General features: G+C 38.9%; 1 protein-coding gene across 3 annotated transcripts in view; it reads right to left on the bottom strand.

Moving 5' to 3' along the window:
- Positions 1-15,859, bottom strand: part of SLC25A13 (solute carrier family 25 member 13) — a 104,711-nt gene that overhangs the window by 72,765 nt on the left and 16,087 nt on the right. For all 3 annotated transcript variants that reach the window (XM_039549981.1, XM_039549980.1, XM_039549979.1), the window contains 2 exons: positions 7,947-8,000; positions 2,498-2,640 (listed from right to left, as the gene is read on the bottom strand). In XM_039549981.1, coding sequence (XP_039405915.1) covers positions 2,498-2,640; positions 7,947-8,000 — 197 coding nt within the window. The remainder of the gene's footprint in view (positions 1-2,497; positions 2,641-7,946; positions 8,001-15,859) is intronic.

Raw genomic sequence — 15,859 nt, 5'->3', positions numbered from 1 at the left:
TAAGAGGTCTTCTATGTTTCTCACAACAGTAGCTCGTGTAGACCCTCCAATCCTTAATATCTGATAATGCAGGAATTGGGCAAGATTTACATGAGATTTTGTCTACAGTAACCACTGTGAGATTGCATGTAAGGGTTACGGTTTTTTCCATTTCACGCTCAGAACTTCTTCAGCTCTTGGGTCAGAAACTCTTTGCCCATCACATATGCCCTTCTCAGGAGACAGAAGTTCTTGTGGTGTCTGCCTTTCACCTGTGTACTTACCCAGTTTAGTATTTCACACTGATTACACTTGGTACGTATACTTAACTTGTCATCAAAATCAGAAAGAATTAATAAGCATTCTGAAGAGTGCTAGGAACAACCCTGGGGGAGGCTCAGACCCTTTTAGTGACAAGTGGTCATGTTCACCAGTCATGAGCAACAGCTGCTTCTTCAGAGTGAAAGAGGGATTCAAGATGCTGGATAAATGCTTCTGGAAGTATTCTAGCAGTATTTTCAGAACTGCAGTACTTTAAGTCGCCAACACGGTAACAAAATTAACTTGTCATTGCTCTTACAAGATTCTTTCTATTTTATAATAGAAATAATGCTAAATTACTGAACCGACTCTCATGACCTTAAACACGTGTAAATCTCTAAACACTGGCAAGCCTATTAAAAATGAAAACCAACAAAAGCTGGTTTGTGCTTCGCTGTAAAACTGGCAGTTCTGGACTGCCAAGTTGGCAGTATTCAACAGGAGAAGGCCAATAGTCCTGTTGCTGTCTCTAGGAGATTTCATGACAGGAACCAAAAAGCAGCTGACCCTTGCCTCAGATGATCACTCCGCAAATTACTTTAAACACCAGGAGAACAAGGTACAAATGCTGAGCCACATGGCAAAAAATGCTACAATGCCACGTTAGAGAGACGGATGCTAATCCCTTTCCGAACTTTCTCCATTCTTTCACATACTAGCTAAACAGGAAGACAGCCTGAATACCAGAAGAGACTCTCCACAGACACGTTACGAACTGTCACTGCACAGTGTGGATTACAGAAACAATCCTTACCCACGACAGAAAGCAGCAATTAGAAGCCTCAATATTACACCGCAAAAGTCTTACAAGATCATGCCAAGTTATGAAATCCCAACTTGTCAACAAGTTCACATAGGCTACGGTTTTACATTTTGTTCTTCCTGACACCAGCTTCTGTTTCTGAGGGAGATCCAAATCACAAGGTATGGATTATGTTCTCAATCTTCTTATTACAAAACGGATTTGAAGCCATGTAATTTGGAAAAATGCTGTTTTTGCAGGCATCAAACCAAGGGAAGAAATCTGAGAAATGTTTAACGTTTTCAGTCAAACACTATCTGAAGCCATGGCCTTCTTGATGCCATCAATGTTACCAACAAAACCCTTAACAGAGTTCTTTTACCGAGGCAGCACTCATCACATTAACTCATCTGCAAGGTTTAAGGTGCCCAGCTGCCAAACACATGAGACTGGCTGAACACAAAAGAGAGCACAGAAAGTACAGCAAAACTTCTCAGTTATGCCTGCATCTCTTACCTAGGAAGACTGCATTCTCTAGTCATGCTTTGTTTATCTCACATTTTACTCTCTGCAACCACTGATATGAGTCATGCCTGAAGTTTTCTGGTTTCTAAAAATGCCACAACTACATACTTTAAGTCCGTAGCTAATTATTCTCAAGTTTCTCTAAGGACACTTTAAAGGGAGGGTTCAACCGAGGCATTCATATGGGTGAAGAGACAGCTTGCCTGGGCAAGTACCAAAAGCAAAAGCTAGGATTTCATTAAAGTAGGGTGAAGGAAGATGGAAGGGTAGCTAATCTTGCCTATTGGCAAAGTCAGCCTTTCAAATGCAAACCATGTGCAACCAACTTCACTGCTGTCTTCCCAAGATTGCAGAGTGGCTCCCTAAATACCTTAGGTGCTCCTCCTCCCTCTTGAAAGAAAAACACAGTGGCAAAAAACCTTTCACAGTGCCATGGCAAAACAAAGCAGGGGCACTTTTTTCTAGGATCTCTTCCTACACCATCTAAACTTATTTTGGATTTCTATTTGAATGTGTTTGTGACAGATACATAAAGTAAACAGAGACAGAGAGACTCAGGGAAGGAAAGAAAAGCAGGAGTTAAGGGAGCCAGCCAACCAACATGAAAGGGTCCATGAATTAAAAATACATAGTAGACAGAAAATGGTTTGCACCGCTAAACGGTAGGTGCAATTGAAAACATTATTTCTACTCTTTTCACTTAAAAGATACTGTATTCCTTTATGGATCTGCAGGGGAAAACCAAACAAAACAACCCCCCACCACTCTTCAAGGATCAGACTGATCTTTTCAAAATGACTGATCAGACATTTTAAAAGAGTGGTTTTGTATTTTTTAAATGAACAACAGAAAAAGAAAAAAAAAAGCCAATCAAATACAAATCCCCCCCCACCCCCGAAACCAAAAACAAATCCACAAAAAAACACTCACCCATCTTTTGTCTGATCCACCACACCTGCAAGGAGCTGTACAGTGCTTGCGTTAGGCAAACCATCTCCAATTATCTTCAGGTACCGTGTGACGAAGTCATTTGGAGACATGAAGAATTCTCCATTCTTCTCCACACTTGCATACTGTTAAATGAATACAATATTTAGTTCCTCAACACATCCTTCTCCAGGCATTTATTACCACCACCCATAGTTTCCAAAAACAAGCAGGCCTCTGACGGTTCTGCTCCAGTGAAGCTACAGCCTATACTCAAACAGGAAAGAGTAAGAGGGGAGTACTCAAGCAGCTGAAGGCTTGGCTTCCCAGACAACAAATGGCAGATATACGAATTTTGGATTATCTACAATTTCTCCATAGTAGTCTAGAAATGCTCCATACCAGACATGTTTTTGAAGCAGAAAAAGAAGCACAAGCTCATTTGCAAACATGTATGTGGCATCTCAGGCCCACTGAAACTTTGACAGCAATAGGGTACTGCAGCATATCTTATTTATCTGTAATGACTCCTTTGTTTAGCCATTCTACTTTGGGATGAGAAGGCAGGGTTGGTTACACCTGCAAAATGCCAGTGGAGCAAATGATCCCGCAGGAATGTCCACCTGGGGGTGCTGTTTTGAAGAACTCTACTGCATCACCTGCAGCCATGGCTGGTCCGTAAGGAAAAGAGAACTGACAGGTAACTCCTCCTTGGCTTAAGTGCTGAAAGGAGGCCAAAGAACAGCATTTGCAGAACAATGTAACAAAAACTACGAACTTTGACAGTTCAGCACACTGCAGAAATAAGACAAGAATTCTGACACCTGCCATACATTATCCCTGCTTTACACACAGTTACTGGCATACTACTCCAGAAAACAGCTATTGACAGACCCAAGTGTATTTGCTCCCAGGGGAAGAAGCCTCCAGTAACATGTTGCGAATAAAAGTAATATTAATATTTTTGAAGATCATATCTAAATAAATTAATAAAATTCCCTTTGTTACCACCCCTACCCTCATTCCTAGGTGATTCCTCAAATTTTAAAGTCCTCATTTTCTGCAGAAGGTCAAATTTGAAATCAACCCTAAAGAATGTATTTTAAGAAAAAAAAAAGGATAAGGACAATCATTAAGAGGAAAAGAAATCCCAGGCAACATTTGCAGAACCATGTGTTAGCTTTAAGGGAAACAGGGCTATCTTGGGATAGCAAATGTACACTGAGAACAGGAAAGAAACTGCTAATTCCTCTTTTTTTTTGTTTTTGTTTTTTTTTTTAAGGCAAGGTGGGATGATAAACTATTGTTGCAGTTCCCCACAGAGCATTATCCACACTAAAGTAATAAATAAATTGGATGCCTATCGCTATTTTGTAGTGTACTTCAAACACACGTTTTCTTTCACATTACTGTGGCTCTGCTAAGGGATGAAAACTGCCAGTTTTCATTTCATACTGGTGCCTGCAGCGTACTGTTATACCTGCTGTAGGCATATAACTCTCAGAGGGATGCCAAAGTGTTACAGTAAGTAGATTATTTCCTTTAGTGCTATATAAATACCATTTTCAGGTACAGCAATATCTTCAAGAAACAAGGCTTCAGAGAAGCAAGCCCAAACAAAACATAACTCGCTTTGGCATCTCTATATTGGTTAGCGCTAAAGGATTCCTGTCTCAACAGACACTGTAACACAAGCTTTCTAGTTGCTACACTGCAAGGAATTTTGAATTGTATACTTTTATAAGAACTAACAGATCAATTGATTTCAATGTAATCATTTGCAGAAAGACAGAATCCTTCAGAATCCCAGCCTCAGAAACTTTTAACACAGCTGCTATTGAGAAACAAATCAAATAAGTCAGACAGCCTATGCTTCTGTATTTCTTTTTTTTTATCCAGGCTAACCCCCTGCTAGGGCACTCAATAACAGAAAACAGCACAAGGTTTCAGTGTCCCCCTGTTACTTGTCATTGTGATTTACTCAAGTGTATTTGAAATCCAATCACGTACTCTATACTACATATAGAAAATGACCTTCAAAAATGTCAGCTTGATCACTTTGACTAAAATCTAATCTCTTAGGGGTTATGTTAGAAGACTTAGAAGAAGTACTCTTGGAAATTATCTTCACAAAAAGAAAAAAAATCAGTTCTATTTGTTTTGGAGGAGCAACATTTAAAAATTGGTTCTTTACAGTTTTATTTCCCCCCACTCTGACAACTATATCCACAGAGAATTTGATATTACACAATAGTACTTAATGGCTTTTTGGTAATTTATTTACATACATTTTAGATAGTCAAGTAATAACAAGTTTAACCCCATTTTAAATAAGATTTGCAAACACACTACTGGGGATTTGGCATATTAAATATGCTAAAAGTTGACTGCAATCAGCTGCATTTAAACTGATACTTTCATATTTATTTCTACACTGTGGGTACCATTCCTACATGGCAATCATATTTTTAAATTTTTAATTGAAGTAGGAAAGAATGGTTGTCAAATTATTTTTTAAGTGAATATTCCACAATCTGCAGAAGCAACTGTATTGGCTTCACCACTTAAAATAGTCTAGAGAAGCTTCATTAACACTCTGGCTATCACTTATCTGTAGAGCATGAAACAACATAACACATTCACTCATCATTTTTCCTTCTTGGGAGTAAGCAGCACGACAATTCTGCATTACACTGAACAAAACATTTAGCTCATATTTAATTACTCCACTTTATTGGGATCCCTTCTTTTTAGTGGAAGGGGAAACAAAAGAGGAACAAAATTAAGTCAGAGGTGGCATTTAGTGTGCTCAACTACGACCCATTCAATCCACCAAATCAGAAGGTTGTCAGGAGCTACAATCTTCAGAAATGCAAGAGATGAATACCCACAGGAGGGTGGGAAACACTTTTCACACTATTCTCAGCAAACCAACTAACCAACCTCCCCACTCTCCAACTGAGGATCACCTCATAGTTCAGAGAGGACCAGGCCTCTCTCTAGTGTGTTTATTTCCTTCCTCAATGCTACTATCTCTCAGGTCAGTGTTCTGCTCCTTGTCTGCCTTTTCTGCTGCTGTGCTCCTGCTCTTCAAATATTTTCCTCTGTAAATCACAAAACCCCTTCTTGTAGGTTTCTGGGGTTCTGGGGTCCAGTCGGGACGGCCGGACGTAGACGGTAACGGATGGAGACGGAGAGATCTCTATAGGCAGGTCTTGGGACACAGTCGGTTTATTGTAAAGGGCGTGGGTATTGGGGCACTGCTCAGAGCTGGTAGACTCAGCTCTGAGCAGGCCCAAGAGAGCAAGAGAGTGAACGGGTGAGAGAGAGAGAGAGAGGGTGTAAGAGCAAGAGTGGAAGTAAGAGCAGAAGTGGAAGAGAGGAAGGAAGTGAGAAGAGAAGTGTCTGAAGTCCTGGTTACAATACAATAAATCATCTTCTGTACTGAATATTCTAATTGTCACTAACCAATCTAATACAAGATACAAATCCTATAGCATTTACATACAGCCTATAAGAGTTCTTATATTACCATAGAGTGTTACATCTTAACTTCTAAAAACTACTCTTTGGACCTCTTCTGCTGAGCTAGTAGGGTCTGCCCTGACCCTTGGACCTGCTTGCAAGCAGAGGGTATTGTTCAATCAAGGGGGGATTACTTCAGTGGCCATACCATTGTTTTCTAGTTGTTCAGTAACTAAGACTTGGTATTTCAAAAGTGGCTTTCATTTCGATGTTGCCTGTAGTTTTCATGTTCCCAAAATCTTTTGTCAGGCAATCATATTTCCAAGGCTTTCCTGTTTCATCTTCCCCAACACCTTCTTTTTCAAGAGTTTTTTTTGCTGGCCTGACAGATACAAGCTCCAGGACTTAGTAAGTTAAATCCTGGCTTTCTCAACTGAAAATCTGATTTCAGAGCTATAAATACTGACAGTATATGATAAAACTATAAATACTGGCAATATACATTGTGACACCTACACATCTTGTTAATAATAGCTCACAAGGGACAATGGAAAAAATACCAAGAACTACATGGAGAGTGAGGCATGATGCTGGAGAAAGCAAAGGTGGAGGGAAGAAACTGGAAAGGTATGAGCTCCCTTAGGCCCTCAACATGTCCATAAAAGCAATTCAGATACAACAGCTCTCTAGTAGCACTGTGGCATCTACCTCATACTTACTCTTCAGAACCACAAATTTTTTACTCTTTTTCTTTAATAACAGAAAACTAAACTTACCCAGACACTGTACTAATAAATCTTAGGAAGGCTAGAAATAGTTATTTAAATTTAGGAAATGGGTCAAAGAAAGCCAGTTTCACAAAATCACAAAATAGTTTGGGTTGGAAAAGACTTTAAAGATCATCCAGTTCCAACCTCCCTGCCATAGGCACACACATGTTCCATCAGACCAAATTACTCAAACCCCCATCCAACCTGGCCTTGAACATTTCCAGGGATGGGGCACTCACAACTTCTCTGGGCAAGCTATTCTGGGGTTTCACCACCCTCACAGTAAGAGTTTCTTCCTTACTTCCTTAATCTAAACCTACTCTCTTTCAGTTTAAAGTCATTCCCCCTTGTCCTATCACCACATGTTCTTGTAAAATGTCCCTATACTTCTAAAATGTCCCTCTCCAGATTACTTGTAGGCTCCCTTGAGGTACTGAAAGGCTGCCTAAGATCTCCCTGGAGACATCTCTTCCCCAGGCTGAACAATCCCAACTCTCAGTCTGTCTTCATAGCAAGGTGCTCCTGCACTCTGATTGTCTTTGTGACCCTCCTCTGGACTAGCTCCAACAGGTTCACATCCTTCTTATGTTGGGAGCCCCAGAGCTGGATGCAGCACTGCAGGTGGGGGTCTCACAAGAAAGTACTAGAGTTGGAGAATCACCTCCCAGTTTCCAGCAAGAAAAGCACACTTCTTTCAAGTATATAAGCAAGTATGAGTCCTTTCTTTACTTGCATGCTTTCCACAGCATGCCAACAGAGAAGGAATTTCAGTTAAATAATAAATATGGCCAGCACTTCACAAGGTGATCTACCCAACATTTCTACAAATTAGAGAAGCAGAGATAACCCTAAAGGAAGAAAGGATGCAAGGACAGAAGAAGAAAGTTTACCAAATCATCTAACAGTAAGATGTCTACACGAACATTTTACCACATGTAGGAACAATACTGAAACTCCCACCACATTCTCTGAACAATGTGTGTTTTTTCTAAGATAGCAATACTTCTTCTGAGTCAATACAATAATCACTCAGGAATATATCTGACTTCTTGGTGAGCATTGTTCAATTCTGATAATGGTATTTAAGTCTAACATGGTAATAATACGGTGAATGATTAATGGTTGGAAAAAACTATCAAGAGTTGTATGCAGCAATAATAGAGCAAAAGATATGAAAAATTTAAGCAGAAAGAGTAAAATATTTACTTTACACATACCTTCAAAAATATTGTTTTCAACTCAGCTGGATCAGCTCTTTTGGTTAGAGCCACCTACAAGTAAATACAATTACATTAATATGCATAACTTATACAAAAGATGTCGAAGTGTCATTTAAAAACAAGAACACAAACAACAGAATGAGTGATGAAAAGAAATGTTCACCTTAGATAAATTACGTATTGCTTTAGCTGGCCATGCTTATTTTATCCATTTCACACTTACATAAGGTTATTATTGTTCTGCTTTCCTTATGCAACCCTGCAACTCTTAAACAGCCACACATTAACAAGTCATAAAGACATTCAAGAACCAAACCTTTATAATGTATCTCTCTGCTGGGATTCAGCATTATATCATCTTTACCATAGACATTTACACTTCCAGCACCTTTCACCTAAGGATTTCAGAGTACCATATGCAGTTCACAACTGATAAAAAGCAAGAATGAAATACTCAGACTCACAAACTTGTTCAAGAAAGCAGCTCCATAAAAGACAGAATTTCAATGTAATTATTTGGTTTATTACACCATTTTAAACTTACAGTGTAGGTCCTTTTAATGAGGTGAATTCAAAAAGCAGAGTATCTAGATTTTTCTGCAGATCAAATTAAGCAGTTCCAACTACAATCTAAGTTCCATTTATCACCACAAGCCCAAAGTAATCAGATTTTCTTTTCAAAACACTGAATCAAAAAATATTCAACCCACTGTGGAGTAAGTTCATCAGTATTATCCCGGTTGATATACCATACAGTTCTTTTGCTGCTTTTGGCAGCAAGTGGATTTGTCCTCTCAGTCTGTGCCTACTATAGTTTCCCCTTCTTTATTTGGGATACTTTGATAAAATCTTGTTTGCTAACATAATAATCCTCATCTGACAAGTCAATTCACCAGTCTATTCCAAATTAAAAAAACAGATACTTTGCTAGCAAACCTGGATTTTCAAAAAACTTGTGAAAATGTATCTGGAGTGGGGAATAAACAGGCAAAGGACAAGACATACAATCTTACCCTCACTTAAGAATTAAACATCAGAAATGTTATCAATAAAACACTACTTTACTTTACTGACTCTTAACAGCAATGGCAGACTGTAAAGGTGAACGTGACCCCAAGTGCATTTGTGGTAGCACACTGGGCTACTGCAGAAAATGGAAGAAGTCTGTGCTGTACAACAGCATTATATCTTCACACGTACACTTAATGACAAATCTTCAATAAGTTTATCCTCGCCCTAAATGGATCATTTAAAAACTAAAAAAGACAACAAAACCCCCACAAAAACATGTGAAAAAACCTCAGAAAACCAAACCAAAACCCAGAATATTTTAGGAAAAGCGTATGATTAAGGTTTCTTATAAAATTCTAGAAGTTTTTTTTTAAAAGGGAAAAACCACACCTATGCTAGGACTCAACTGACAAAGTCCACAGTTGGAGTCCCAATTCTGTGTCTGCACAGAAATCTGTGTGAAAGCAGTTGCAAAAAATCAAAGTGTAATTGTGAAGCTAAGAATATAAAAATGTGTGTTTTCTAAAATGCAAGCTGTCCTAAATATAATCACTGCAAGCAGAGATTTAATTTAACCCCTTCTGTAAAAATCTGATAGTCAAGAGCAATTGGGAACTTTGTGGAAAGAAAAAACCAGTATTTCTATGCTGCTTCAATCCAGAACCTTGCCACTATACAGGCAAAGTAAAGACAGTTCAAACACCTGTAGCCATCAAATATAAATCAGTGTCATACTTTATCTGTCTTTAAGTTTAAATTCCATACTGTTGCAGAAAGCTAAGACTAAAGAAACCAGGGGAGAAAAAAACCAAAGGAAAATGTACATGAACTTACACTCATTTTCCTTTAGTTTCACTGATACTAACTACCTTGAGAAACTCGGGAGATGTGCTTGGGAGGCAGCTGCCATTTTTCAGCCCCCACTTGATTATGGAGGAATTAAATGGTGTTTTTTACTGTAAATTTCTTCAAACCATATACTGAAAGATGGGTTGAAGTTGGTCAGGTAAATGAATGCACAGAAGGACTGCAGACTGGCAGCCCAAGCAGTGGCTGCATACCACAGCTTTTTTCCATTTCCCAGTCTACTCCCACATTCTTCCATTTCCTGGCAAACAGGAAAGGAAAGGCATGGTTAACACCATGTTAATTGGTGCATCCATGTGACATCCACCAAAGCCCATTCTAAAAGGTGTATCTGATCCCAATTACGAAAAAGAGCCTCTATTATATTACGTGAGAACTTCAGGAAGAGTGATGCTAATGCAGTCATACCACTGATAAAAGAAGTTTTTGATTCAGCTCTTCATCCATACCCAGCTTAAGGGCAAGGCTGAAGCTGCACACACAGCCATGAAAACTGATCCTGATGACAGGTGTTACTAGAAGATTCCCACTCCAGAAAGCTCAAAATATCACTTTCCATACCATTCTGTAAATTGTTATGTCAGCAGTTGAAGGCTAAGTAACCTGACGCCAACAAGACTGCAAGCTGACAGGTAACATGCTTGATGAAAAGTGACCCACAGATGAAAGCTGCTGCTTCTCCAGTCAGCTCAGGTGATATTTACTGACTCTCACATAACTGGGTTTAGGTGATGTGTTTTGTTACTGGAAAGACCTCTCCATTTTACTTCCGTCTTCTCTCCATAAAGATAAAACCAGCTATGAGCTGGCAGGCCTAACACCTCTCTAGCGGCATGAGAAGGTATTTGACAAAGAAGATCTGAGGGAAATAATGTTTGTTATTGCTCTTTACAAAGAAATACTATGTAACAGACACTAACACTTAAAACAGCAACTTCTATTAAGTTAGGTTCGGTGAAGAAAGCTCTCCAACAAACAACATTTATTATTACAAAAACCCAGGAGAGAACACGGAGTACAACAACTGAAGTGCAGGACTATAACCAAGTTAGAACACTCACAGGAAAGACTGGGATAATGCATAGAAAATATCAGCAGGGATTTTCATCCCTAAGGTAGACATCTGAAAGTCTTTACCAACATACTATGTGTACATGTGTGATATAATATATATGAAGAATGAGACCAAACAGGCAATATAAGAACTGCACTTAAAAATGCTGAGTCCCTCCCATTAGCAGTAACATTCAACAAAGGGTGCACAGAGAAAAGCAAAGCTCTGTGACAGTAACACAGATTGATTTGCATGCTGAAGCTCTTCATATCTTTAGACTCCCTTGCACCTTGATCTTAATTTCAGCCCATTTTCTCCAGGAGACCTCTTTTCTCCTCATTAAGTTATGCTCAATTTACAGAGATACGCATTTTCACTCTCACTTCCATACTCGAAATTAAATGCAGAGTCTTTCCAGAAAAATATAACTGTACAACACAAGAAAACGGAATCCATTCAGAATCAAAGAAAATTATATTATATTTCCTACCAACTCTATTAATGTATTTGTCATACACAACGTAGAAGAAACAGGTTGTCAAAGAGTGCATGGTATCAAAAGACACAAAAAGACTAACAACATAGTGAGTGTTCCACCCAGTAAAGAACAACAACATGGGTGGGCGAGAAAGAAGAAGTGCAGTAGGAAAATCAGAATTAATGTAAATATAGCATTAATCTAATGGCAAAAATAGAATATCTGATCTTCTCACCTTTAGGGCAAAGACCACTTTAGTAGCCACGGTCTGGATAGACTAGAAAGGTGATTGGGATCCAGGAATACTTGAGAATTGCTACAATATTCCAGAAAGTTTATTGCAACAACAGCAAGTCCTAACCAAAGATAAAGAGATAAACACCTCATATTGTTTCTTTCTCTTGGTTTAATCTGAATACAACTCAGATGTGAAGGAGAAAGTTGACAGAGGTAAGGTTGCCCCCCCCTCCCACCTCACCATATTTAAAATCTCCTGACACCAAGCACATAAAATGCTGGACAGCAGTCCTTCTCCAAGCAGAGAACCAGAGCTGTGGCAGGGCTGACAGCGGTGAGCTCAGTCTGTTTAGCTCTAGAGAAAACCATCTACAGACACGCACAGAGAAAAGATGTTTGATGAAAGCCTCAACAAGTGATCACAAGATCTTGTAACTTGTGTTGAAATTAAGATTATTTTTCAGAAGTTCATCCATTCTTAAGCACAACTAAAGAATGCAGTGTATTTCACACCACTAAAAGCCCTCAAATTAAAATTGAAACCTTATGTCTTATGGGGGTATTCTTTAGTTTCATCACAAGTTATTGAGTCCACCTGTAAGACTCAAACACATGTGGCCCAGTTTATGTAAGAGGTCAGATTAGATCATCGTAACGTTTCCTTCTGGCTAAAAGTATACATATACACATCAAATGTGCAACTCCAAAGGAGATCAAACTGGGGTTTGACCTTACATTCTTTTTTAAATGAGTGACTGGATATCAGAAACCAGTTAAAGCACAGTTACTGGACAAGTTTGAATTCAGACCAGAAACCCATTAATACTGCTTAAGTATTATGCTAAAACAACACTCCAGTTTTTATTTTAATACAAATAACTTATTTATATAGATGAGAATTGTCTCTCTTCCATATTTAGACTAATACTACCACAAACATATATAATCATTCTTCTAACCTAGCAACTCTCCTTGGTCACTTTCCATCATCACACCCATATCCTAAATTACAAGTGCTCTGTATCAGCATCTGTGAAGGGCACTGTCTCCTGTTTCAGCTGCATCAATAAGCATTTTCTGTTAGTTCAACATGCATACTCTCACCTCAGCAAAAGAACTGCCATTCCTTCTGCAGTAAAAAACTTGACTGTGATCTACAAGGGAAAGTGAGCTATGCAGAACTTCAAATTACAAGATTTCAAGCAAGATGTGGACCAGCTCACCAAGCAGAGAATTAGACAACTGCTGATCAGACAACAGAGCTGGCACTGAATGCAGATCAAAAACCTTCTCAACAGACCTCCCTAACTAAACTGAGTATTTCTCCCAGGAAAATACAGTTCAGATGGCATTTGGCTTATCTGTCCAAAGGCTTAGGGTAGGAAGAACTGCAAGAGACATTGATAACTACCAAGAAGGTAGGTACATCCAGTCTGATGAGTCTGAGTACATCCATCTTCACTCCATCTTCACTATCAATCTCTGGTAAATTCCCAGTCTTATGCACCATGGTAGTCATGGAAGCGTCACTTTTCCCAAGTGCATCAAAGCTAACAAACCTACTTTATTGTGCAATTACCTTCTAGCTTTGATCCTACTTTCAAAGTCCCAGAGCAAATGCAGATGGCTTGTTCATAAGATGGTTCTCACGCAAGGAGATTCCCAATGAACCACAGTATTTTTGCACACAAACTGATCAGGAACCAACACACAGTTATCAATTATATACACACCGGACAATCCTTGTCCAGTTTGTCCAACACTTCCAAGTAAGTACAGAAACCAAGGTGGGAGCAGTACATATCTTAAGAAAAACTGGTACAAGAATTTCCAAGATTAGCTCTATGTAAAAATACATTTAGACTGTGTACTTCTACAATTTTCGTATTTAAAGACCTGGAAAACAGAAGGACAATATAACTACCCCAATATAATAGTAAAAATAGCTAGGCACTGCCATTGCTCAGCAGTATCATTTAACTAGCGGGAAAAGCACCATACTTTGGTCAACACAAACCACTCCAAACTTCAAGCACTTATCAGAAAATGGAGTTAGAAACAAACTGGACTATTTGTAGTCAGCCTCCAGACTAGGACAAGGATACAACTGCTGTCCTTCCAGCAACAAAAATTGATGCACTACAGTACAGTAAGAAACTGAACCTGAAAACCAAAACTTTGTTAAAAACAGGAATTTCTTTCACTTTTCATGTTACTATCAGAAAAAGCTCAGTTCTTCAATAACTCTACCTATCCATCCTGAAGTTCCACCATACTCTGACTGTATCTTCTACCTCATAGTAATGTTCCCTATTGTCTCATAGGTCTTCTGCAATACATTTTTACTCAGATTATCTTCAGGACAGTGATCCAAATATAAACAAGCCAGCTACGTTGTGATGGCCATTATGCAATGTTAACACGTTCCAATGTATCTCAGCAAACCAGAGCTCCAGGCCTACTTGAAGAATGTAATAATTATACATAAGATATATAAGGGGCCCTTCAAATAAAAAAGAATGAACTACTCAGAATGGTCTAATGACATTTTCATCCAGTCATGGGTATTTTTCAAAAATACCCACTCCCACTCACCATAGATGGATGGGATTTTAGATGCATCTAATGCTGCTAAAATGCTGCTACTTTGCTCTCTGTTTTGCTTCCTTACACCTTTCAGAAACAGAGGGATATCTAAGAATTATGAACCTGGTAAAACATTTTTGGTGGCTACCTCAGCCCATATTACAGACTTTCCCTTTTGTTTCTTCCAGAGCATGTTTTGTTACACCAAAAATGCTACTGTACAACCAGCGCATTGACCATAAGCTCAAGAAACCAACTGCCTCATGTTCATCTTTCGAAAGTAGTCACCCCAGTTCCAGCAATTTGTCTTCTAGAGGCTTACATCTAGCAGAAAAACATTCATCTCACTCAAAGAAGCAAAGGATAGGAAAATTCTCCAGTGTTGCAACTGCAGGATTGAAAGCAGTTTCTGAAGAAAGCACAGTTAAGATACTGAATGATACTGTTATCATTCAAAAATTTTAAGGGAGAAGTGCCGAACTATTAAGCAGCATGAATCTTACCTGGCAGTCAATGTTATTAGCATAAAATATGTATTTGAACCAGGATAAAGCATCCATCTCTGAATGCAACATACAAGTTAATAACAAGCCTCTCCAAGGCACCCACGCTCAAGGTGCTCAAGGTTCACAGCTTAAAGGAGACAATCACTCCTGGTTTCACCTGGCTTCAAGCTTCAGATCCCAACCACCACCCAAACACTCACTCTTTCCCTGCCACAGCACAAAGCAGCTTTAGCAGCCTAAAGAGGTGCTTCCATCAAGAGACATCACAATCCAAAGATTCAAAAGAACGATATGATGCTGCACTCCCAGGGAACTTCCTCGAAGTCCTCAACTGCACCTGACATCATGCAGTACACACAGAGTCCTAAAAAGAAGCATCCCATGCTTTATCTGACACCTTAATGAATTACAGAACCAAGATAGCAAACAATGGCAAGAACAGACACCCTGAATAACATTACAAAAGGTTTCTGCATAATTCTCTCTCCCAGATGTCAACACAAGGTCCCAGTGAGTGAGCAAGACCATTTGCAGCAACAAACAAAAACCTGCTGCCTTTTGAAGAAAGCAAACCTGGAACAGTGCCATACAGGGGTATCATAACCAGAATGATTCACTCTTAAATAACTACTAATTCTATAATAAGAAAAAAATTATATATGGATGTGCAATCAGTCCCCATAAACTTGTGGAAAGTTTATAGGCAGCATCTTAAGTTGTTGCTAGAGTAATTTGTTATTTGTGACTTCATGCTTGTGAATGAGCAAGTAAAAGAAATGTGCTGGAGAAAAGTTCCTATACATTACATGTCTTGACTAATAATTGCATAACAGGAATTATGTAGGAATAACTGACAGGTAAATGTGTTTTGTTTCAGTGTTGTGTTTTCTTCTTTGAAGACAGAAGAGACAAAATGCTACACCTCAGCAGCTCAGAGAACTGGGAAGGGTGTGGGAGCGGGCATGAATCCTTACATGTGTATGGATCCAATCTACAACCTTAAAAAGAACAGATGACACCTGCACAAGGGAAACAACATCACACACACAAAGTAAAATTATTAAAAGGCTATAAATGGTGAGACTCAAAGAAAAGCTAAAGTCCTGTGGTCAGGAACCCTTCCCCATAGCTAACAAAAATAATAGGAGCATTCCAGCACATACTTGGGCAA

This window comes from Corvus cornix, chromosome 2, assembly GCF_000738735.6.
Source record: "Corvus cornix cornix isolate S_Up_H32 chromosome 2, ASM73873v5, whole genome shotgun sequence".
NCBI classification, from domain to species: Eukaryota; Metazoa; Chordata; class Aves; order Passeriformes; family Corvidae; genus Corvus; species Corvus cornix.
The sequence above is the reverse complement of the archived record's forward strand: the minus strand, read 5'-3'. Positions and strand labels throughout refer to the sequence as shown.